Source organism: Ascidiella aspersa, chromosome 9 (genome assembly GCF_963924565.1).
Source record: "Ascidiella aspersa chromosome 9, kaAscAspe10.2, whole genome shotgun sequence".
Lineage (NCBI taxonomy): Eukaryota > Metazoa > Chordata > Ascidiacea > Phlebobranchia > Ascidiidae > Ascidiella > Ascidiella aspersa.
In genome coordinates, this window is record NC_139455.1 from 22553385 (window position 1) to 22577620 (window position 24236).

At 35.8% G+C, this 24236-nt stretch overlaps 2 protein-coding genes across 2 annotated transcripts; one reads left to right on the forward strand and one right to left on the reverse strand.

The window, feature by feature from the left end:
• The first annotated feature begins 473 nt into the window (after positions 1–473).
• LOC146133631 (uncharacterized) lies at positions 474–6505 on the forward strand. Its single transcript, XM_083396591.1, has 7 exons — positions 474–796; positions 1117–1255; positions 2156–2180; positions 3575–3649; positions 3983–4090; positions 4788–4930; positions 5565–6505. The coding sequence occupies exons 1-7, from the start codon at positions 615–617 to the stop codon at positions 5817–5819; spliced, it is 927 nt and encodes a 308-aa protein (XP_083252717.1). The 5' UTR covers positions 474–614; the 3' UTR covers positions 5820–6505.
• Positions 6506–8714: 2209 nt separating this feature from the next.
• On the reverse strand, positions 8715–24236 carry LOC146133632 (syntaxin-6-like). Its single transcript, XM_083396842.1, has 7 exons — positions 24109–24236; positions 23247–23416; positions 22110–22267; positions 21369–21488; positions 17459–17532; positions 13051–13178; positions 8715–11735 (listed from the first exon to the last, which is right to left on the reverse strand). Exons 1-7 carry the CDS (start codon positions 24141–24143, stop codon positions 11659–11661), a joined length of 762 nt encoding a protein of 253 aa, XP_083252968.1. The 5' UTR covers positions 24144–24236; the 3' UTR covers positions 8715–11658.

The following is a 24236-nucleotide window of genomic DNA, read 5'->3' on the forward strand; positions in this document are numbered from 1 at the left end:
CCACTTCGAGAAAATTCTACAAACATACTTCGAGTAACCTATATATACGGTAGATTTTATTTTCCGTGTAAATAAGCACAATAACAAATTTTAAATTTTTCCAATGAAAAAATATTTTATTTGTAAAATTGGCAACTTTTGGTCACAAGATTTTTTTTATTTTGGCTGTTTGTAGGTTATTTTATCGAAATACTTTACGAATCTTACAGATGTCTTATAAAAGAAAAAAAATGCCGACGTGAGTCACCAGACTAGCCAACTTGTTTTTCTGGAAATACCCACTTCTCGCAAACAAGATTAAATCGCAATAATTATACAGAGCTTAAAGTCAAGAAACCTCAAAACTTGCCGAGCATCAGGTCACAAATAGCTTGAAGCAATTTTCGAACGCTTCTTTTTCTTAAAATTTAATTTAATGCTGCAACGCAATTAGGAAAAAGATTTCATTGCTAGTTTTACGTTGTGTAAAGAAGGCTGGTTTAATTTACGAACAGTATTTTGTTTTAAATGTTGAGTTTTTTTAAAACACTTTCTATAGTTAAGCAAATGTTTTAATTTAGATCTTAGTTATGATTGCAGAATTTTTAAACGTTTAAAGAAAACGCAGCTACAAAATGAAGATAGAAGAGCATGACGATTACTCGTTTCAATATGTTCCGGCCAAGAAACCAAAACTTTTGATCAGCTCGTTTTCGGTGCGACCAAAACTGCTTCTTACTGTTCTTGGCACCGGACTGCTTTGTATGGCTTCTTTATACGCGGGTTCACATCTACAGAAACGAAGCAGCTTTACGGAGTAAGTTTATTAACGCTACACTTTTTATAAAGTTAAATTAAGGACCTACTTAAAACGAAAAATCAGGCGCGGTGTAATACAAGGTGAAAATGACCACTGTTGTTTGCTGCATAATTTATGTAGATAACTGTATAGTTTTTTCTTTGTTTTTAGTGCTATCAAGTTGTACAAAACTTCGCTGCAGTTAAATCAAGTTAAAAAAGAACGTTTAACGAAAGTTGCTTTAAACCTAAAATAGGCCTATATACTACCCCGAGCATGACCGCTTTAATTATGTGAAGTTAAAGATACAATCAAAATGCATATTTTCCGTTTCGCAGGCTGGAAAAAGAAATCGTTGAAATGCGTTTGATGCTGGCCGATAGCCTCCAGGAAAACAAGCGAATAAAACGAAACAACATGAACGAAAAAGTGGAAACTGTGAAACGAGTCGAGAAAAGAAACGCCGACGATGAAGAGGTTAACCAAATACTGTAACAACAACTTTTACGTTGCTTTACAAGTTATCGCTACGGGCATTTTAGGATATGTGATTCCTTGTGATTCAAATGAATTTTAAGTAAGATGTTTGGATTTTTACCTTGAATTCCAACATTTAAACAGTAACTGATCAATTATGTGGGAATGTGCCAATAACTAAAGTTGATGATCGTCGTCAATTGTATGGCCTACTTTACTTATAAACCACAACTTTTACGTTGCCTCACTGTAGGTAGCCTATCGCTACGGGCATTTGATATATACCAGGGGTGGGCAAACTGCGGCTCTCCGGCATGTTTTTTGTGGCTCTTCTAGTTAAATCTTAAAATTCCCAAAAAATCGTAAAGGCTACCAAGAGTGCCGTTTATAAACGTTTCTCTCTTTTTCTTTTCTTTATTTAGGCCAGATTTTCGTTTATGACGTAACACTGGACATGTAGTCCGAATAGATAGTTTAAAATAAAAATATTGTACGTGTTATTTTGCTATTACCGTTATTATTATTGTGTTGTTTGTTACCGTTTTGTAATATTACAATTCTGTTATTATTGCGGCTGACCTTGCATTATTTACCGTTTTTGCATTGAAAATATTTTGAGGCTCTCTGGTATTCTTGTATTTTCTGCAAATTGCTCTTCCATTATATACATTTGCCCACCCCTGATATATACATTACGGTATGAAATTCTTTTTAATTCAGAATGCATTTTAAATTTACCTCGAATTCCAATTCCTAAGAACATTTCAAACATTAACTGTCCACTAACATATGGCATTAGTTAATGATTATCGCCAATTAGCCTAAATGGCCTACTGTAAACCGGGTTAATTGTTGTAATTTCAAGAATTATTACAGACGAATTCTTCTTTGTATCTGCAGGGCATCGTTCTCACGCCACAATTCGGTAAGTCAATTATCGCTGTTTTTAACACTCTTTATAGGGCACTGAACGAAAAAGAAAATGAGACTCAAACTTAGACTATATGTCCAGTGTTGTAATGGCTTCAGGGCACTTACATCTCTGTTTATAAATAACTTGACTTAAATTAAGTCTTTTGGGCAAATGACTTGACTTGATTGGAGTCTTTCGGACAAAAAACTGAAAGTTTTTATTAGGTATTTATTTTTATAAAATTGGGCTATATTTTTATACCTTAATTTTTTTACATAAAACAATTTGGTCGCTATATATGCGTTTTTATTTTTAGTTGAGTTAGTGCTCATAATTTAGCTAGTTTACCAATTTTAGTAGTTTAACGCTTAAATTTTATGAAAAGGACTTGTCTTAGAATTGACTTGGTATACTTCTGACTTGACTGAGGCTTGACTTGTGATTTGTTCAGATAAACTTAATTTGTTTATAAATGATTTAATTGGGACTTATGTATTTTCAAAACGATTTGTTTACAAGCTTGTGTCGTCCTTCTATTAAAATTTATGCCTTATAAATTAGGGCTACCATATTTTCAGCACCCAAAAAGAGGACATTTTTTTGCCGAAAGTAGAATTGTTACATTTGAGTTTGATGATGTTTTACATTTCCTTGGTAGTTGCAGGCAAAAGTTACAAAAACAGACACAAAAATCACAAATCAAATTTATTTTTCCGGTTCAGTCCACGAATACTTTGCGGTTCCCTTAACTTTTGCCAATAAGGAACGATCCTTTTTAACGAGATCATGTTTACACGAAATATCATTCGTGTAAATATTTTCATGATCTCATCCAACTAATAGGTGGTCTCTTTCTTTGCACCATTGTGGCTGCATAAAAAAAATGCGTTCAACATTTGCATTATGGGCCATAATGCTAAATTAAAATTACGATCTTTAACAGTTCACTAAACATTTCTTCGGTTCTGGAATGCTGGACATACAGTGACACTGATAGTAGGCTAGGCCTACAAAACTCACACCTTTGATTTATTAATGGGCCTTTTTACATGTGAGGTTCTGTTGCAATTTTTCTGGCGTAATGTTTGTAACAATGTTTTCAATTACAATCAAGAAGGAAGGGCTGGTAGGGCAATTTGTTGGAAAACCTTTTTAAACCAGCAATTCAGTATGTTTTATGGCTACAGTATTTTTTTGGAAATAAATACGTCTCAAGTTTTGTTGAAAGTATAAGCAACTAACTCGAAATGCGAAAAAAGAGGACATTTAGGCTTTTTTGAGCGTCCTCGGAGGACCATTAACTTTTCTTGAGAAAAGAGGACAAATCCTCCTAAAAGAGGACATATGGTAGGCCTATTATAAATGCCTATAGTGGTGTCTTTAAATATTGATTCCATTAAATCCAGGCAGCGGAGTTTCCTATATCAGATGGGGAAGACGGGACTGCCCCAACAAGCAAACCACTAGCATCGTTTACCGAGGTTAGTGAAGCTTTTAATATTTCTAAATTCGAAAAAATTAGAGCGAAACTTTTATCTAATCGTTAAAATAATGTAGACATTGGGTTACCCTTTTTTTAAACCTTTGAAATAATGTAACCCAAATATCTCATTGACAACCAACCTGGGGATAGGTTAACTGATATAATTGGTACATTGCCAAGAGGCAGCAATAAGTGTTGCTTAGTTAAATGTCCAAATCACAGACATTACTATATTACAATCAATACACTATTAGTTCTGTGTGCTGTAACGTAATTAAGAAACCGAAAACTATACTGCTAAAAGTTCTTTACGATTTCAATTTGCTCGCAGGAATAGCTGCGGGAAATCACTACACGCACACAGGAGGCGGAACAAACATGCTTTGTCTCGACTACAACGTCTCCTACCCTGCTGGTGGTTACATTGACGGGCACCAAGGTAAATTACTCACTCTGTTTAGATGTGCTGTAAATTGCGTTTAAAGGCTCTTTTTAACTCGAAAAACACGGTTGTTGTGACTTGTGTGGGCGCGTAATAGTTTTTTTTTTCAGGGCATCGATTGTAGGTTTTATGTTCAAAAAGTTTTGCCCGCTCCTAATCGCTATATTTTTACAATCAACTGAAACGTTCATACACACAATGTGTATTCTGCGGCCAAGCTCTTCTGGAGTCATACTAGCGAACGAACACGGCATATGTTATGTAGTAGCCTACACCGCGTGCCTTTGATAAAGCCTAGGAAAATCAGTGAGCCTACTGATTTCACTAAGCCTTTCCAGAGGCACTCAGTGTATTGTAAGAATGAAATTAACCAAATAAATTAGTAATTTCGAAAGCGCAGTCGGTTAAAACAATCTAAACTGTATGTTTAAAATGTATCCTTGGTTAACTAAAAAACCCTATCAGCCTCAAATCACCAATTTTTATTGTTTAACGAGTTTGTTTTATACTAATGACTTGACTTGGAGTTGACTTGCTCTAATAATGATTGGACTTAGACTGTTATTTTACTAAAATAGGTTATTTTACAAATGATTTCACTGGGACTTTATTTAAAAAATGACTTGTTTACAACACTGCATTTTCAGTATACGGTTTACCGACGCCTGCTACTTAGTTTTTATTACTTTTACAGGTAGCTCCTACATTTACGGGGTTGAGTACAGGATGGCAGCGGCGTTCAAGTCACTTTTTGACCTTTCGGAAATCGAAGAAGGCAACTACAATCTACACGCCGTACCTTGCGCTGCCTGCTTCACATTGGGAAAGACAACCCAGGTTGGAAAACCCTTCTGTAGCAAATGTCGTAACAGCCTATATATGTTTGCAGTAGTTTTATCCCATGCCTTACATTTGCTAAGTTAAAAAAAAATGCTTTTTGAAGCTTCCTTGCAAACTTGCCTGTATAGAAAGTGCAAAAGAGACTAGAATATCCAAATATAATACGCGTGGCCCTTTTCAGGTGTTCTCGCAATAGTGTGCCCGCTAGCGTTGCACGAAAATATAAATTGTGTTAGTCAACTATTAATTATATAAAAAAGGGTATAAAACAGAAGTGGGATTTAAAAATAGAATTTAAATCGATTAAATTGAAAAATGACGTTAAAGATTGTTATTAAGGAGTAGAGCTATACAACTGATAAACATTATGAATGTACCTAGATGTGTATTTGACCTAATATTAAATAGTTGTAAGAAATAACTTTATCGGGATAGTTATTAAAACACCAGTGTCTTAACAAGGGACGAAAGCTGAAAATCATGCCAAAATCAGGGGCACGGAATTTGTGTTTTTAATTCATTAAAGTAATGTTTCTCAACCATAGGTGGCTTAAAATCAAGTAGTTCTTAGATTTGGTTGACCTGAGGAGCTTTTAAACCAACCGCTTTTTAATTCTTTTACCACTTACAGCTCATGATCCCGGGGCGGTACACTTGCCCAGCTGGCTGGACCATGGAATATTCCGGCTACATACTTGGCCCAGCACACGGCCACAAGCACTCTGGGGAGTATTTATGCATCGACAAGACCCCCCACGTCGTTCCGGGGTCCAGGGGCGACCAGGCCGGAGAGCTGCTGTACATGGCCGAGACCAGCTGTCCGTCTGTCCAGTGCGAGCCCTTCGTAAATGGACGCGAGCTTGTGTGCGTTGTTTGCAGCCGCTAGACGGCGTAACAGGGCAGTTTTTGTGTTCGGTGCATTAACAGCGGTGTTCCTTTCCTCTAAAGCAGGGGTTCTTAAACTTGGGTCAATCGTGAACTAGTTTTAGGGGGTCCATGAAGGCCCAATGGAAATAGTAGTCTATATTTAAGAAGAAATCAATTTTTAAAATAACTTAAATTTAAATTGAAACGGTTTTGCACTGGATGTAGACTCCATTACACACTTTTTGGACCGAAATGCAGATCTCAAAAGTCTATTTGCATTGTGACGTCAATTTATGACGTCATTTTTGAAAATTTCTCGCCTACCGTGGTTCACGCGAAGCAAAAAAAATGTGGAGGGTCCGCGGTAAAAAAAGTTTAAGAACCCCTGCTCTAAAGTCTAAAGTGCAGAACTGCGCTAATCCAGTAGAACAAAATTTTGCGCAGTTATAATTGATTTTCACCCACTTGTACTACTGCAAATTTAAAATTGATTATTCTTTACAATTTTTAAACATAGCTTCGGCATAAAACTGGACCAAGTGTATAAAATTTGTGTTTTTGTTCGGTGCATTAACAGCAGTTATTTCGTTCCCTTTAAAGTGTACGTTTGCGCCAAACCTGCTGAACGTTTGCTCAGTTATATTTGGTTTTTGCGCAATTGTACAATTGGAAATTTAAAATTAATTAATCTTCACAGTTTTTAAACATTGCTTCAGCACAAAACTGGCAAAAGTGTATAAAAAATTGTCGAAGCACTAAACCAAAAAAATTATGTGATTATGTTAAGTACATTTTCTGCGTTTAAGGAAGCGTATTGCTGATTTTCCTAACCAACTCAGTCATAAAGTGTTTTTGCTGATCCCACCTAAAATTGCTCAGGATAACATAAAGTCTTTGAGGGAACATTGATTACCAGTTTTAAGATTTTAAAAGGCACGATTTGTATTGGTTTGAAAACAACACAACAACAAAAACGCTTCATTGTAGATGCTTGCCTTGACCTTGATGTGTTGGCTTTTTACGACGGCCTTACATACGACCTTTATTTTAAAGCATAAACAGTGCTGGCTTTTATTGAAACACGTTGAATGCCTTAGTCGGTTAAAGGGCCGATTTTACCAGTGCGTTATTTTGAGACATATAATCTGTATTCCTTTGATAAAGTAAGAGCCGTTTAGTTGCTTTGCTTTTAAAAAACGGTTTAACAACTTTGGAGCAGCTTGTAGTAAGACGTAATAAGAATATTAAAGCCCATACAGAAGTAGGTATCATTTTGAACGTTTCGAATAACTCTTTATTCATTTTCAACATCATTAACTGTTTTACTGTTTCCAGCTAACATTTCCTTGTTTGTTGGTAAACCGTATTTACATTTATACGGGCCCGGTGGTTTAACATGCTTTTGTCGCATTTTCCTTGACCTTTTGAAGCATATAATCCGCCCACCCTCAACATCCTTGACCTTACGCTTCCTTAGCGGACTACGAGCGGTTATATAGATATTCTACTCGTTGTGCACGCACAAATATACAACTAACAACAAAACGTTATCGTTGTTAACATGCAGAGGTTGTTTTAAAACACTTTACGCAGAGAGGTTTACACAGATGTATTACATGTACTACAGTTTTAATGCATATGTGGCTGCAAAGTCGGTTAAAAATACCCAGTGTCTGACTCCGGACAAAAATATAAACCGAGTCCAGCTTCGGCCAAATGTGAGATTTCGTCGAGAGTCCGTATTTCATCTTTTGACGTAATTAAAATAAGGTGCATAATCAGCACAGGGTGACAGCAAAATAATCTAGCAAAGCTAGCAATTCAGATCAGACACATTAACCAGATCTTAAAAGATATATATATATTTCGCCAAATGCATTCATTCATTTGAATTAAGATATACTGACGATGGCTTAGTTGGCGAAATATATATATATATATATATATATATCTTTTAAGATCTGGTTAATGTGTCTGACCTGAATTGCTAGCTTTGCTAGATTATTTTGCTGTTACTGATCAGGAATTAAGGTCGACATTTATCTTGCAAGGGTCAAGGTGATTTCCATTTTTAACATATTCAGAGCAACATCAGCACAGGGTGGTCATATATTCATCCACCCCACCCCACCAATACGTGCGTGAAAAAATAATCAACCACGCGCTATATACCACTATTACAGTTTAAAGTTTGTGATCTTATCAGTTTTAATGTTTGGTATTGCGTGCGTTCACGTCAGAATCGGGACTCAGACAGTTTTACGTGGCATTACTCGAGTCCGATTTCGACTTCAGCAAAATAAACCGACTCAGACTCCGCAGCCCGGATTCAACCACCTAAAATAAGAAGAGCAAACTCCTAAAAAATCCGTGACATGTATGGCATTGTTAAATGGAAGATGTAGCACTATAAATATGTTTGTTTTTTCGGACCAAAAAAATTGACTTCTTTCAAACGAAATGTAGAAATAATAAACGTTGTTGAAACTAAACAGCCTAGTATCCTGCTTTGTGGTTCCAGTTGGACGCAGAATGAACAGCAACGCCCATACAGTAGGTGGCATTTTGTGAACGTTTCGAATAATTCTTAAGATAATGGCTGGACTCCGTAGGTTGTAGTTGGACGTTTAATGAAAGTTATACGCCCACAAGTTGTGGTTTAAATAAATCTTTATTTATTGTTTAAGATAAATAAAGATGTATTCGAAACCTTTACAAAATGCCAACTTTTGTTTAAGCTTATGGTGTTTTTTCACATCTAACTACAACCTCCAGCCATAATGTTAAATTTTATTTGAAACGTTCACAAAATTCTCCCTCCCTTCTGTGTGGATTTTGATATTAATTCCACATTATACACTCTCTCGATTTCTACAGATCGACTGTAAAAAAGCGCAAGATTCTCGTTTGTTGTTCGAAGATGTATTTTCGGCATTTAAAACGCAATAAAAACGGAGCGCGCGCGAAAAAGAGCGAAACCTATGGACAAACAAAGAAGAAAAAAACTAGCACCGCGACTATAGCGGGGTCTACGAAGCTGAGATTAGGGGCGCGAGGTAAAAGCACGTGACCATTTCATAGAAATCAAAAACAAAAAAAAAACGACACAAGAACAAGAATAACGCGACAGACCCACTATGGAGAACTTGAAGGTGCTTTAAAGCGCAAAAAAACACAGGAAACAAAAGCGCGAAAAGCGGAGCCACGACAAAAAAAGAAGAAAAATTCGCCAATTGGTTCAAATAGCATGTTAAAGTGTGATAAGTAGAAGCCAATTGCGGTTTAAACAGGAAAATCTTTCAAACCAGCACTTGCTTTAGCTTTGCAAAATAACCAAATTTAAAGCAGATAACATAGCCACAAAATGGAAGTACCTCATGCACCACTAGAAACGCTTTCATCCGCAAGTTTACCTCATAAGGGTGTGGGGCCAACAGACCGTGACACAAAGCCAGTCAAGCGAGCAAAGGAAAAGCCTGGGTTCTAGACGTCAAAGCAGGCTTAAAAGAGATGTTTTAAGGTGCGCCAAATTTGGAAACCTGTGAATATTGTGGGCGTGGCAGATTCAAAGCAAGGGGCGTGGCATTCGCAGTCACCAAAGCAATGCTAAGGTGTTGAAAACAGCGCGAAAAATTGCGCTTTAAGTAGTTCGTTGTTTACGAAGAAAAATATTTTCTTAAAAGAAATACACTTTGTTAGAAGATTCAAAGAACTTATCCCGATAAAACTCGTTAGGTTATGATTTTTCTGCGATAAACGTTTTTACCACTCTTTTATAATTTGAGTTTCGAAGCGTTAGGGGCGAAATAAAAAAAAACGACTACGGGCAATTTCCACGAACGGAACATCGAAAAAAACGATACGTCACAAACAATGATTCACAATTACGCTTACGTCACAGAGAACGTTGAAACAAAGTAAAACGAAGAAAAAAATGATCATAACACTTTTGATGTTTTGATGTCGAAAAAAGATAAAGTACAGAAAGACAGAAAATTGAAATTTTAGAGAGTATTTTTGATTGCCGTTTTCGTTGTAAAGTCAAGAATTTGTTTTTTTGTCAAATTTCGCTAAAATATCTCGTTGATGTCTTGATTGCATGTGCCAACAATAAATTTTTGAGATGCAAAGGCTTTAAATTGCTCGAAATTTACCGCTTAACTAACAACGTCGAAGGTTTGATGTGGAATAAAATGAAATCCGAACGATCAAAAATTTTTTATCACGCGACAAAAAATAAATTAAACCCGAAAGACTGTTATTTCTTTCACAACCAACACGATTTAAGTACAACTAACATAAAGCTTCGTGAGTTGAGCACCGGTCGAACGTGGGCAGTGATGCGTGAACACGACCAGACAAGCTCGCCATTGTGACGTCATATAGAGGAAATGGCGGCTTGGAAAGGAAACGGGAACTTAATCTTGCAAATATAGGCCTTTGAGAAAGGCCGGCTCGATAATACGATTGTTTAGCTGTGGTGTTTTTTGTGAAATTATAGTTTTTGGAGTACACTCGTTTTGTTGGTTGATCCGGAATGAAATATCTCGTGAAATTTTAAGACAGTAATATATTTCGGTATCACAAATTTCAAAAAAGGCGCCTTTTTCAACCCTCAAAGAGTTTTATCAAAGTTCCTTTGTTTGACTAGTTGAAATCTCGATTTCTTGCCTTCGACCGAAAGCTGGTGTATAAAGTCGCCATTAAAATGTTAAACTGTCAAATTAAAGCCTAGTTTCAATCGCTATCAGGAAAACCCAGTTGAATAGGGGAGCTAGTACACCAATAAAACAGTTTCTAATTTGGCATGAATGCATGGCTTAATATCACCGGACTCCAACTCTTAAGAAAACAGCCGCTAAGGCCGTTTTAAACGCCGCCTGAAAACGGGCACGAATTCAGGCCAAGAAAAAAGGGCGCCGGCCGCTTTCAGTTGGCCTGCAAAAACGGCCGTTCTAGGCGTAACTTGAACCGCGCGCCGCGAATAAATGGAGGCTGTGACGGGGGGAGCTTAACAAGTGGGGGTCAAGCGACGTACATCGAAGTAATTGCGAGTCTTCGAGGTGCTAACATCCCACAAGACTATTTTCGTCTCGGTATTCGCTTAAGCGCGTCGTCTTTTTTCACTACTCTCCTGTACCGTATTATATTGACTAGTCACATTGCAACGAAGTTGCGCGTTCAACAGGTTGCAAAAGAAAGATAAAAGCAAAGAAAAAGAGCATTAACTACAAACGTTTTGTTTTGCAATTGATTTAATAATAGTTTAAATAAAACACTCGCTTTGTTTTTCATTTTCATACGCAAAGTCTTTCACAGTATTTAGTTTCCGCTTATTCGTTGTAAAAGAATAATCATCCAATTGGTTATTTTATATAATTTGTAAAGAAAGCGAAATCAAAAGTTGAGCTGTCTTACATTTTTAGTTTCTCGAGTTGATCTGTGTTTCACTTTACGCAAAATAATACCAAGTTCGGTTCAATTTGGCAAGTTTAACTCGTGGTGAAGATGGAACAACAAGACGACTAAAGGTTTTTTAGGCGTCCTATAGCACTTAAGCGCCGACGTTTCCGAAAAAACTCGTATTTTGGCAATTCATTTACAATTTCAGTGCAGCCCCATTTAAAAGGAGAAGGCTACCCACAAAAAAGCGTTCACCCACTTCTCGCAAAGGGAATTTCCCAAAGAGCCCCACTTTGGACGGGGTTTGAGATTTCACCCATTTCAGCGTTTCCACCCCAAAAAGGCGGGGAAGTCCCACAGTTTACGGGGCGGGTATCGTGGGTGAATGGTTGCGACCCTCGGAGGGCGTCGCGGGGCTTTCCCAGTCCGGCAATGTGACGTCATCGGTGGTGACGTCATACGACGAAGAAGAGCAGGAAGATGACGAACATGGACGAACCGAGCACTCCGATTGCGCACCACTGTCGGCGATCTGTGGGTTAAGAAAATTAAATAAAAATTAAATTGCCGTAAGAGCCTGGACAATAAATGGGCATACAAATTGAAAAAAAAAAACAAGAGCATTTTGGGTTTTACGGCCAATTTTGTTAAGATACTTATTTATTTGTCAAAGGAATTCCATTCAATATTGTTTGGGATGTTACCTCCAGTTGCTAACCTTTTTTTTGAAAAGGTTACCTGTCACAATATAATCGCCGAGATGGATCGCAAATTAGGCCTGAAAATCGATAATAATTTAGTATCGCATCGGCGCCGATATCACCCTAATATCGGACGAGTACCGATACTGCGACTTGGTATCGGGTATCGGCTCGATCCGATATTATCGGACATCCCTAATTGCGGTTTAAATTTATTTAACTAATAATGCCATTTGAAATTTGTAAATGTTGTCAATTGTTGCCTTTAAAAAAATCAGGAAACCAATTGACTTTGGTTGGTCTTTACTGTTCTCGTTGGCCAAACGATTTCTAAACAAACCACATTTGTGTGATTCCCATGAAACAGATAGTATCAATGGAATCCGAAACTATTGAAGACAATTTCCGTCCTTCTGTACATTACTAAAGAAAATTTAACCTGCGAAATTGGCTTTTTCTGGGACGAAATAATCGGTCGAATGAAGTCTATTTGAATAAGATACTGAAGATGCTTTTACAGCGAAATATATTTATCTTTAGTTTTTATAACATCCAAACAAACTGATTTTCGGTTTACTAAGTTCTGTACTTAGTCTAATCTTTATCGGATGAAGTAAACTAGAATGTTGTAAATTTTACACAATAATGGTATGAGCGTAAACCGAGACGTACCTAACTATGTACATGTAATATTGTCTTGTTCGTGACTTGTTCGTGACCTTAAAATTCATTCTCGAACAAGCCTTATTCTGTGTTCATGACTTTTTGACAGGTGAAAATCGTGATTTATAGGATTAAGAGGGTCGTGATTTTGTAAGGTTGAAAGAGAAACACGAATACCCCTAAGCATGTGCATTTCTTGAATGTTTTTTGTAAGAAAAAACCTTAAAAAATTCACTTCTTTAAGGTAATTCTAGCAAACATTGTTGAAAAAAAGAAAAACATTAGTTAAAAAATCCGAAGACGAATTTTATACTTGCATGGAGGTATTTTACCTCATTACCCTCAATAAATTATGTTTCTCTTTTAACCTCATAAAATCATAATTTTTGCCTGTCAAAAAGCTATGAACTTAGAATAAGGCTAGTTGAGAATGAATTTTAAATCCAGCGCTAACGGCCACAAGAACTTAACCTTTGAACCCACCGTTCGACATATGCGTGACTTGTGCCATCTTGCTTAGTATCGTGTCCATACGGTTCTGTGTGTTCTCCATTTCGTGGCCGAGGTCGTCCAGCATCACCACCTGGCTCTCCAGCTCGTTGCCGATCGACCTGCAAAGACGAGAGACGCTCGCGGTGAATTGTGACGTCACACAATGGCAAAACAAGCGACCCGTTTGTGACGCACGCGCTAATGCAAAACGTGCAGCCGACGGCGTCGGATTAAGTTGGCGGTGTCGCATTTTACTATAAAGGTGTAAGAATGACGGGCTAGTTCGTCGTTAGTTGTTATGCAATGGCGCTGGATATTGTGGGCGTGGATTGCATTTTCAGGACACGCTTGGGAAGGAAAAACTACGGAACTACTAAAATTTTTTTGTGATCGCTGACTGGTTGGCCACCCCTGTTCTATGCGAACAAGCGTGGTCTTAAAATAAGGAAATCTGATTCCTCTTTCTTTGCTTTGGGAAAAAAATGCAGTGTGCTGTGGCCTGGCTAAGCCAAATTTACTGACGAAACGGGTAAAAAACATATATTAAATAAAAACAGCGTTTTTTTATTAATTTTAGAATATTTTATTGTAACATTTGCACGGCATCCTCACTTATGCGTACTACTACCAATTAACCAGCTTGTCAACAAAATATTTATAGCATTCTTTACAAGAAGTCACGATTTATATTAGGTGGATTTCAGACCCCCTTTTATCCATTTACTGTTTCTCATGTGGCCCCCGAATCTCGATTCGGTATTTGCTTTTTTTTAATCTAAAGCAACCAAAAGTATATTAAATAAAACTTACTTGATTTATGATTTCTTAAAAACACTATTGCTACTCGTTTCTTAGAAGAATATTCCCCCTTCTTTGAAACGACTTTGTTCAAAATTTATATATAATTAACCCTTATCGTCAGAGCAGTGTAAACCTCGTTTCTTGTGTGGTAAAACCAGTTACGTAAGATAATTAACTAATGGATAGTGCCCAAAACGTCTGTGCTTGTAAATTTAAGTGCAAAATTACGCTGTCGCGCGTATAAGCCTAATCGGCCCTTCTATAAATAAACATATCCTTGCGAGAAGGGTGCGAATCGTTATGACTGTAGATCTACATTTATTAAAATCAACCAAACACGTTTGAATTAAAAATATGTGGTTGACACCTACAAAAAAAAGGCTTGCTAATTGTAATTTAACAGCCAATTATACGCAAACAACTTTTACGTTTGCAATCCTAAAAATATTAGACTTTTATCACAGTATAGTGTAACTTTACCACATGAAATTTTTTTATAAATTGCAGTTTAAAGCCGTTCCGTGCTAACCTTTAATAAATTGGAGAGCCAACTGTTTCAAGTTAGCAATACAACAATTGTTTGGCACAAGTTTAATGCTCAATGTTAATTTTCGCGTCACAGATGTGTAAACCTAATATATGTCACAATCGTTTTAACTTTTCTATTTTTTGAAGCCTAACGTTAAAAATTCGCAATATTACAATGACTAGTTTTGCCTACATATTAGGTCACATCCGTTTTCCATACACTTTCAATTCCCGAGAACGTTTAGTTTTAACCCGTTAATCATATCCGTTTAATCATCAGTTCACGTTCGAAGCTTAAGAATGGTTTGTTAAACTTATTGTGTAGTCGTGTCTGTTTTATCGTAAACACTCCTCAGCCGGTTTTACATTTGAATCCTACATTAATTAGTTCAACCAAATTTGATGTCACCGCTTTTTTTACACTTTCAAAGCACAATGTTGCACATTTGCAACCCTACAGTAATTAGCTTTACCTAATGTCTAATTACATCCGTTTTAGGCTGTACACTTTCAAAAAACGCAATTAGCAGGTTTACAATAACCTGGCAAACGTCTACTTCGATTTATGTGTTTATTGTTACAATTCTAACGACCCTAAACGACACAACACCGGGTATTGCGGTGTCGGTGTTAACGCACAGGTCAAAGTTCGCACTTTAACAACCTCCCGCCCACAAGTTGTGTTCCCGTGTGACGTCACAAAAGCGGTGGGCGATTGTTATCGGCTGTCGTCGAATAATCGCGCGATTGTTATCGATTCCGGAACACAACATGTTTTGGCGCGCCTTTAAATGGGCGTGTGCATGATTTTTTAAAGTGATAAACAACTTAAGAAAAAAAGCAATTTAAAGTGTTGGGGCTAGTTATTTTTTTCACATGCCGTGTTTTTAAATGAAGACAGCAGTAAGCCCTTTTTTACAACTCTTGTTTTTTCTTAAATGTCTTTTTGTCCAATTTGTGTTTTCAACTTGATAAATACGGTTGAAAATATACATTTTACTCGCTAAATTACTTTGAGGGGACGTTTTGGTAGATAAGTGTTGTTTTTTTACAGTCCCATAATAATTTATCAGTGCGCAAAATGCAAAATTTGATGACATTATTTGAAAGATGATACAAGCTCGTATCGAAACGTCTTAATTCAGATTATGTCGATCAACTCGACCTTTTTGACTTCGCAAATGATTATCAATGCTACAGTTTATAGACTACTAAACAAAATTAATGCTTAAACCAAGCTTTTTAAACCTACGGCTCGCGACCCAAAATTGGGTGGCCGTTAGTAGGGTTGGGTCGCCGACAGCAGTAATTTTGAAAAGTTAGGTTTATCTACTAGGTTGGCTTTGAGCACGATTTATCAATTTTTTAAGAAAACTGCGGAATCAAAACGAAGAAATGACTCATAATAATGCATTTCGAGCTGATTTATGCTAACGTCAAGTTATATTTGTAAACAAAAGTTCAGTGTTTGTAAACAAAAGTTCAGTTCAGTGGAGAGAATTTGGTCGCTAAAGCTTCGTTGTTATACACACGCTTATAGCTTTTAGGTAGCCGCGAAAAAGGTTAAAAAACACCGCTTTAAAACACTTTAAATCTGCAAGATTTATAGAAAATTGAACATTGGATTTTCCAGGTACGATTTGTCGTTATAAATACACAAAATCAAACTTTAAACGCTTTTTTGACGAGTTTTAGAATAAGCCAAAAACGGTTAATTGAAATTAATGACAAAAAGCTCCATCTGCTATAACTTTACTTTTCACTTAGAAAGAAGCACGACGCCGTAACACAAAGATCAGTTTCGCAGAACCTCAAAAAAGAACGATCGGTCATTCTCCGAAGATAGTTCGAAATTTAGCAACAGCCCATGGTGGTAGAGTCATGCTTTTAGCAGTAGGATGACAAAAGCGCCCGGGCGTTATTTATGACCAGGGGTAGAGGAAACATAGAAGACTCGACGGTGAAACATTAACGCGTTGCCAGCAAAACGACACGCTCATGATGTGACCGGCTTTGTCTAGTACTTATGCTGTCACTTTGCCTATAGCCGATGGCGTTTTTTTCTTTATATGTGGTTAAGCGTGCATTTGGTGGGTTAGGGGGACGAGGACCGTCCCCACGTTCTGTGTTTTGATTGTATCTGGACAATTGAGTGTCGGGTTTGACTTGGGCTGGACGCCGAATGTGTTGTATTGTTGCACGTTTTGGTTAAGTGCCGTCAATGGTTTCGTAACTATTTACATTTGTCGCTGGTTACAATGGCTGGGAGTTTACTGAATACCAGTTGCTAAAGCTACATTGGAATCTGGTCATCTATGGCAGTGGGTCCAACCTTTTTATTACCCGACCCCCAATTTAATTAAACTGAAATCAGCATTTACAGGCGACTCTATTTGTTTTCAGATAAGTAATGCTTGAACTAAATAACACATACACAACAATTGCTTTTATGCTTAAATTAAGTCCAAATTTTTTTGATATGTTTTACCATTTTATATTTACTCATTGTGCTCGTTTCAACTCCAAGCGCAATGAAATGAAACTAAAACAAAATTTGTGAGCAAATATTCTTTGAGACTTTTTTGTGTGGTAATCGAAGTCAGTTATTTTTATAACAGTGGTTCCCAAACCTTTTTGTTCTGAACATCTCGCGGCCCAATACATGCACCACTGGCATATAATAAGTTAGTTACAGTTTAAATTAAGACGTAATAAGAATATCAAAGCCCATACAGAAGTAGGTAGCATTTTGAACGTTTCGAATAACTCTTATTCATTTTCAAGAGTTATTCGAAACGTCCAAACTGATACCTACTTCTGTATGAGCTTTGATATTCTTATAACGTCTTACTACAATCTCCAACAATTATGCTCCAAAGTTTAAATTAAGTTTAATAAAATATTACGTAACCAAACAGTTTTTTGGGGGATGGTTTAAATTGTTATAATTGTTATGGCGGGGGACCCATACTTTGGGAACCACTGTTTTATAAGATGTAAAGAGAGATAAATTGTCCTTAAAGTTTGTGATACTTTTATATAAATAAGCATGTAAAATAGATACACTTACTTTGACATGTTCTTTAGTATTCCAACACTGTCAGATACAAGGTCCAGCTGGTCATCTTGCTGTTCCATTATCAACTGCAAATAAAGTAAAGGAAAATTAGAAAAACAATAATAAATAATTAAACATTTTTTTATCCTTGAACAGTCGTCTGTCACTACTCACTATACTTTAAAATTTTCTGGATTTTTGTATTGAACAAAAAATACACCTTTTTTATAATGTAAAGCAAGAAACATGACAGTTTTGACTGAAATTCTTAGGGGTTCTTAACCTTTTTTAATGCATCTTTTAAATATACACCTATACTTCAACTAGGCCTTCATAGACCCCCTTTAAGAACCCTTGCCAAACTTGGTAGCCAAGCAAACAGGAATAACAATTGTAGCTAACTTAATTCAACCGAGAAACGTAATTCAATTATAATTAGTTATGTCTTAAAAGTATCATCCTTCTATGCCTGCTTCACTAAGCCAAAAAAGGCAATAATGGAACAAAATACTGTTACAATTACTGGGCCTACTGAGAAACATTTAGCAGCAAAACTAAATTGCAACTATTGATTAATTGATTGACATACTTGCATTAGCAAGTAATAACGAAAGTAAGTAATAAGGGAACAGCCAATAAGCGCACATAACACAAAACATGTCAGGACAACTTAAACTAAAACATTGTTTGAAAAAAAAGGATAAATACTAGTAGTAGATATGATATTAATCATGGTTGTACTAGATAAACATCCAAGCACCAGACTGGCGATTACTTTGCACAAAAACTATTCGTTGTTAAGACATAGATGATTGGATGTTTTACAATTTATGTAACAACAACAAAAACTGGAGGTCAGTTATTGCATAAATCGCTAACAATTAAATATTAGAAGAACAATTTGGTGGGATGAAAAATTTGTAGACAGCCGACTGATATTTTGTGCAAATTTTAGTTTTGAATGGAAGTTTTAATTAAAGACCAGCCCTTTTAATGGTGAAAACTGATTTCAACAATTGATGTACAGCTACCAAGATTTTCAAAATACAAAGATTCCTATTCATTTCATTTATATACTGGCATCATGGTCATTTATAGTTAGGTAGATAGTCATAACAATGTACACAGCAGTGTTGTTTGTACGTTGTGAATATTGATGAACAATGGCTTTAATTTGCTAAGATGTAATATTCAAAACCCAGACAAATGGCAGCAAATCTTATCAATCTATAATTAAATATCAGGGATTAAGTCTAGGAAACAATCTGATTAATGTGTGTTCAGAGATTAGGCTAAAGGTTGTTTTGCCAATAACAGAACAGTTGTAATAATCATCAGATTTGATCTTAATTAAATATATTTGCAATGAGAGCGATATTTGAACATGTTAAAAATATATATAGATGTGGAGATAACAGCAATTATATTCATAAAAAACTGGACAACATATTACACTGGTAGTTTTACATGTTTCTCTACAACATAGTTGAAAAGACTATCACACCAATACATAAGTAGGTAGCATATTATATGGGCTTTGATATTCATTCTATGTCCAACTACAGCCCCCTTCCATTATGCTTCTTAGTTGAACAACAAATCAAAATAATCCATTTTTAATTTTACAAAATATTTGCACCTGCTCCTTTGCATCTCACAAGCGAAGCATAACAGCAGGTGAGCCTAAAAATTAAATCAGGATTAAAAAGCCCTGTAGAAAGCTATGAATCACAGGTTTGATCATGACAGGTACTCTCATTCATTGGGAAAAAATCAATAGACCAATACTCACAGCTGGATAGAAAAGGTCATTGGAGGACATTTGTTTTTTGTGACCTACTTAACATTGCTTAAGCCACTTTCCAAAAACATGAGTTGCACACTTTCGGCCGCTTGGACAAAGTTATAAATGCCTCTGTCAATGTTGAATTGACAATTAGTCACACTCGTAAAAAATCGTGTCGTGATAGTTGCCTGAAAGCAGGAACTAAAGGCTGAGCATATTAGCGACATCATGTAATGTTAGTGCTTTGTTGGAATATATTGACCATACCGAAAATGTCCTTCGAAAGTTGCTAATCTCAGCATGACGTATAGACTAATTTTAGTTTGGTGTCTGACGCAAGACGGAAATGCATTATTCATAGAGATTGAACGATGGTATATATTTCCGTGACCTTGGTGGTATTAATAACATCTGTGATGCAAATCAGATATTCTCCGAAAATTCTGATTTTCTTAGGTAATAATTGACCAATTTGCCTAGCAGAGAGAAATGGATTTAAATAAACGAATCCCTGAAATTTCAAAAACTTGATTTTAACAAATCCTAATTTCGGAGACAAGTGACATTAATTGTGATAATAATAATATTATCCCACATAAATATCACCAGTACTTTAAACACTGTTTAAATAAGCACTGCCTAGGTAAATATTTGTTTGAAGGACACAGCAGACCATAAGGGCAAAGTTTGGGAAAGTCAAACAGTATTATTGCTAGCATACACTGTCAACATAATTCAATGTAATTACAGCAACTTGTTTAGTGTTGGAAGTAGGTTAATTACAACACAAGTATAATTGGTGTTCTACTTGCTCAACCAAACCACTTTATGTAGGCCCAAAGTATACAGCTCTACCCACATAAATAAGTGTACTTTGGTGAATTTCTACCGATCAAGTGGAAGCAATATTTATTGTTAGTTGTTGTAAGTTCAAGTAACTAAAACAGAGTGCAATTTCAGCTGGTACATTCAACAGTACTGTGTTTTTTTTAAACAATGTTTGTATGTTTAGGAAGCCTAATGCTATCTGTATATTCTTAACAAATCATATCTAAAACAATTAATCTTTATTTACATAGCATAAATATCAGAACATTTACAGTTAAAGAGTGCATTTTGAGCTCTGCTGTTTTTAGTCGCATTATGATATATTACTACAACGGAAATCAGTTAAGGAAATGGGTTAAAAATAAATACTTGGTTGTTGTAAAAACACACATCACCAACTAGCCTTGTGATTCAAAAATACAAAATTAGAGTTTACCTATTGGGTTGTAGTTGAACTACAACTCTATGTTGTGTGTTATGGAAAATAAATGCAACTTTAGGATTTGTTCTATATTAAGTTAACTTATAACCACATCATTAGATATCAGTTTAAGGCTGGTCTGATCAATCTGAACTGCAGCAACAGGACAGACTTAAGGTTAACCAACTTGCCCTATAGCAACAGTACAGACTTTGAACTGTATGGCACAATGTTCTGTTATGGTTGGCCAACTATTGATTGGCGTTTGTAAGGGCCTCCTATTGACCATTAAGTGGAATTCTGTGATCATAATTGGAACAACATTCCCATGGCTGTGTCTACTGGCCACAATATTATACTTAGTAATAAGAACTTTTTTTTTGAACCTATAAAAAAATGAAATATTTTTTAATTTTATCTTTTAGAATGTGCAACCAAATACAAGCAAACCTAGTGTTTAGAAATCTTTGGAGAAACACAGAAACCAATCTCTAGTACAGGGGTTCTTAAACTTTTTTTACCGTGGACCCATAAAAAAGTTTTTGCTTTGCACGGACCAGCGAAGGCAAAAATTTTTTAGTGATGAAGTCATAATACAAACAGACTTCAGAAATTTGCTGTTTTCGGTCCAAAAAATGTGAAATGAAATAAAGTCCAAGTATATATTCAGTGCAAAAACGTTTTATTTTTCTATAGCTTACTCTTTTCTTTGAAAAATAGATTTCTTGAATATACACTAATAGTTAATTTAGGCCTCCATGGACCCCCTAAAACTGGTTCATGTACCCCCAAGGGGTCATGGACCCCAGTTAAGAACCCCTGCTTTAGTAGAAGATAATATGACTAATGCTACATAAAAAGCAAAATTATATAGTTTTCAGCCTAACCTGTTGTTTCATGGATTGATCCTCGATAAATGCTGTGTTTTCGGTCTCCATAGACATCTTAAGCTTTGAATACCTATCATAGCCGTTTTGATTGTGGTTCATACCATTTTGCAACAAACTCTAGAAAAAGCAAAACAGAAAAAGAGTTAAACAAATAAAGTATATTTTCAACGATTTTGTTGAAACAAATTTTATTTGAGAATAAAGACAAAAATAGAAATGAGTTTAATTCTCGCAAGTTAACAGTCACCAGTTAAACTTCATTTATTTTCATGCTGTTATCACTACCGGTTCTGCTTTAGTACATGGACCAGGATATGAACTTCGCTTCAACCTAATCGCTCAAGATCGTAATCAATTAGAAGGCTCAGTGACTCTCTAAGCATTGTATTTCACAGGTTAGGAGCAAAACGTGTTAACACAATGCAAATAAAAAATATTTTACAGTTAGCATTTTTAAACTTTGCTCTAACCAGTATTTTGTTACAAAAGTCTTTTTAACTAAAAGTCACGACAACTGGGATTTATCATAAAGATTCTGGTACAACTTTCTTAAATCATGGTACAACTTTATTAAACCAATCACCCAAAATCACAACACCAGTTTTTCTACTATCATGGTTTAGTTTAACCTGTATATCTAGTTTTGCGATCTATGACAGTTCAAAACAGACAAAGATTATCTATTGAAAGAAACCTGTATGAGCAAATTAAAATAAAAAACAAGTGATTTTCTCCAACCTTTCTGAGGATGCTATCAGCTTTGGCTTTGACGCTGGGGTCATTGAGTTCATTTTTCATTTCTTGAATGGAATTTCTTGTCGCTCGAATAAAGTCCTTTCGCGTTTCCAGCTCCGGCCTTGTGATGCGAAATTTGTGGGGATTCGACTCAACAATGCGTGAGAAATTCGGTTAAGGAAAGTTGTTAAAAATGCTTATTGGCAATAATGTTATTTTTGGCAAATTGGCAGTTTCAGACCATTCCTCTAAGATCAGTGCATATTTTCCCAAAATTTTACAATATATAATTATTTAAATAATATGTTGTGGTATTTTTATAAGAAACATCCTTAGCCTAAGGCACTTTTTTAGTTAGTCTTAGCATCCGGACTGTGAATCTTGAATTTAGGGTTATAAAATAATATGTTATATGTAATGTAAAACAAGAGAACATCATAATAATTATGTGATGTCAGGTATAATACACCAGAAGAATTATATATCAATAAAATAAATCAGTCTAACTTTGCTTTTCCAGTTTAAAAATTAATTATAATTTTGCAGGTGACATTGTATTTAATTTAACTTGTTGGTTTTGCGCAAAAAAAATGAGTTAATTTCAAATTAATCTATTTTCATTAAAAAGTTAGATTTACATTTGCAGTCAAAGTCATGATGGAAGTGTTCAGTAGGCGTTTCCCTGGCAGAACTAAATTGCAGCCAATGATATGCCTCGGAAAAACGCTCTTAAGTGAAGGTGGCAATTTGTCAGTTGCTCCACGCCTTGAGGTTGTAATGACCACTGAGCGAATGCTAATTTCACCCTTGGCTGGGTCTTACAGGACTGCACTAATGTAGAAGGCTTAGCAACAGAAAAAGTTAATAACCAGTGATTGGCGGTAATTTGTCTAATTGTACACCACAAATGGAATAAAACGAGGTTATTTTTGGTGTCCAATGAACATGTCTGAAAAGTGTAATTAGCCCTGAAGTAATTATAAGCAAATTGTTGCGAGAATTAACAGACGTAAAGAAAGTGGGATTTCCTAAAACTTTTGCTCAATGTTAAAAAAATACACAAGCAAGGCCATTTTAAAAAATAAAAATGGCTGCCTTAATAACGAAGTAACAACCACAAAAGTCAACCACAAAGGATATCTATTGTTTCGTCCAAATCTTCAAGGTCCCATTCAATGCTTCTCAGACTGTTGCGAAGTTCGTTGCTGACTCTGTCATAGTCGTCACGCTTCAGCGCTGAGCTGTCTTCCAGCATATATTTCCATCGCTTGTGAAGCTCTCGACACGTATTGACGGATCTTTCAACTTCTCTGTGTATCAGTATGGCAAGAATTTTAGTCTTGTGCATAAGGGAGGTTTGAACATTAAAATAATTTCTAAATTAAATTGGCAAATGGAAATATTTCAATGAGAAATGAAGTAGATAGCGATATTATTAAAAGCAAGTTACTTTTCTTTGGTTTAACTTCTAAACGGTCTACCCTTTACATATTACAGATATAACACACAGGCTAAGTTTCCTGTATTGCAAGTACAACAACCTTTACCAATTAATTGATCCTACTGTCCAAAATGAAGGTAGTTTGTCAAGGTACATCTTTGCAAACAATTTATATCAGCCATTATACGAGTATTAGTTAACCTTTTTTACTTTAAAGTGCACCTAAAGACATTTTAAAACGTTGGGAAGCAACTGGCGAGCAAAGCAATTTTTTGAGTATACCACTATTTCTCTTGATGGCAGATTTTCACTACATAGGCTTCATAGTTGCATAATGCATATCTTGAAAGTACTGTGGAGTCAATGAGCCAAGACGATTAGAAAAATAAAAAAAATGTATGTTTTTTATAGCAATTTTTTTTCAATTTGCTCGCAGTGCAGCAGCTGCCCGCTGGTAAGAAGCAAATTTTGTTTGTTCTGTGGTCGAACTCTAAAACCATTACATACAGCTTGATGACAAAATAAACATTTTCTTAAATTAGACAAAAAGTATTTTCTTACCCTCGAACGACGAAGAAGGGATCCTCTACAGACATTTTCCTCCCACTTACTTCGCAAAAAATAAAACCTTGAAAAGTTGACAGTGTCGCTTCACTTTCAGGTTTCGCATAAAATAAATATAAACAGAA

What these genes read in the sequence shown, in the direction of transcription:
- LOC146133631 (XM_083396591.1), top strand. Translation starts at nt 615, where the DNA reads ATGAAGATAGAAGAGCATGACGATTACTCGTTTCAATATGTTCCGGCC. An exon ending in GAAACGCCGACGATGAAGAG is followed by an intron (nt 1,256 to 2,155) that starts GTTAACCAAATA and finishes TTGTATCTGCAG; the next exon opens with GGCATCGTTCTCACGCCACA. An exon ending in CATTGGGAAAGACAACCCAG is followed by an intron (nt 4,931 to 5,564) that starts GTTGGAAAACCC and finishes TACCACTTACAG; the next exon opens with CTCATGATCCCGGGGCGGTA.
- LOC146133632 (XM_083396842.1), bottom strand. Translation starts at nt 24,143, where the DNA reads ATGTCTGTAGAGGATCCCTTCTTCGTCGTTCGAGG. An exon ending in ATCAATCCATGAAACAACAG is followed by an intron (nt 17,533 to 21,368) that starts GTTAGGCTGAAA and finishes CTTTATTTGCAG; the next exon opens with TTGATAATGGAACAGCAAGA. An exon ending in AGTCACGCATATGTCGAACG is followed by an intron (nt 11,736 to 13,050) that starts GTGGGTTCAAAG and finishes CTTAACCCACAG; the next exon opens with ATCGCCGACAGTGGTGCGCA.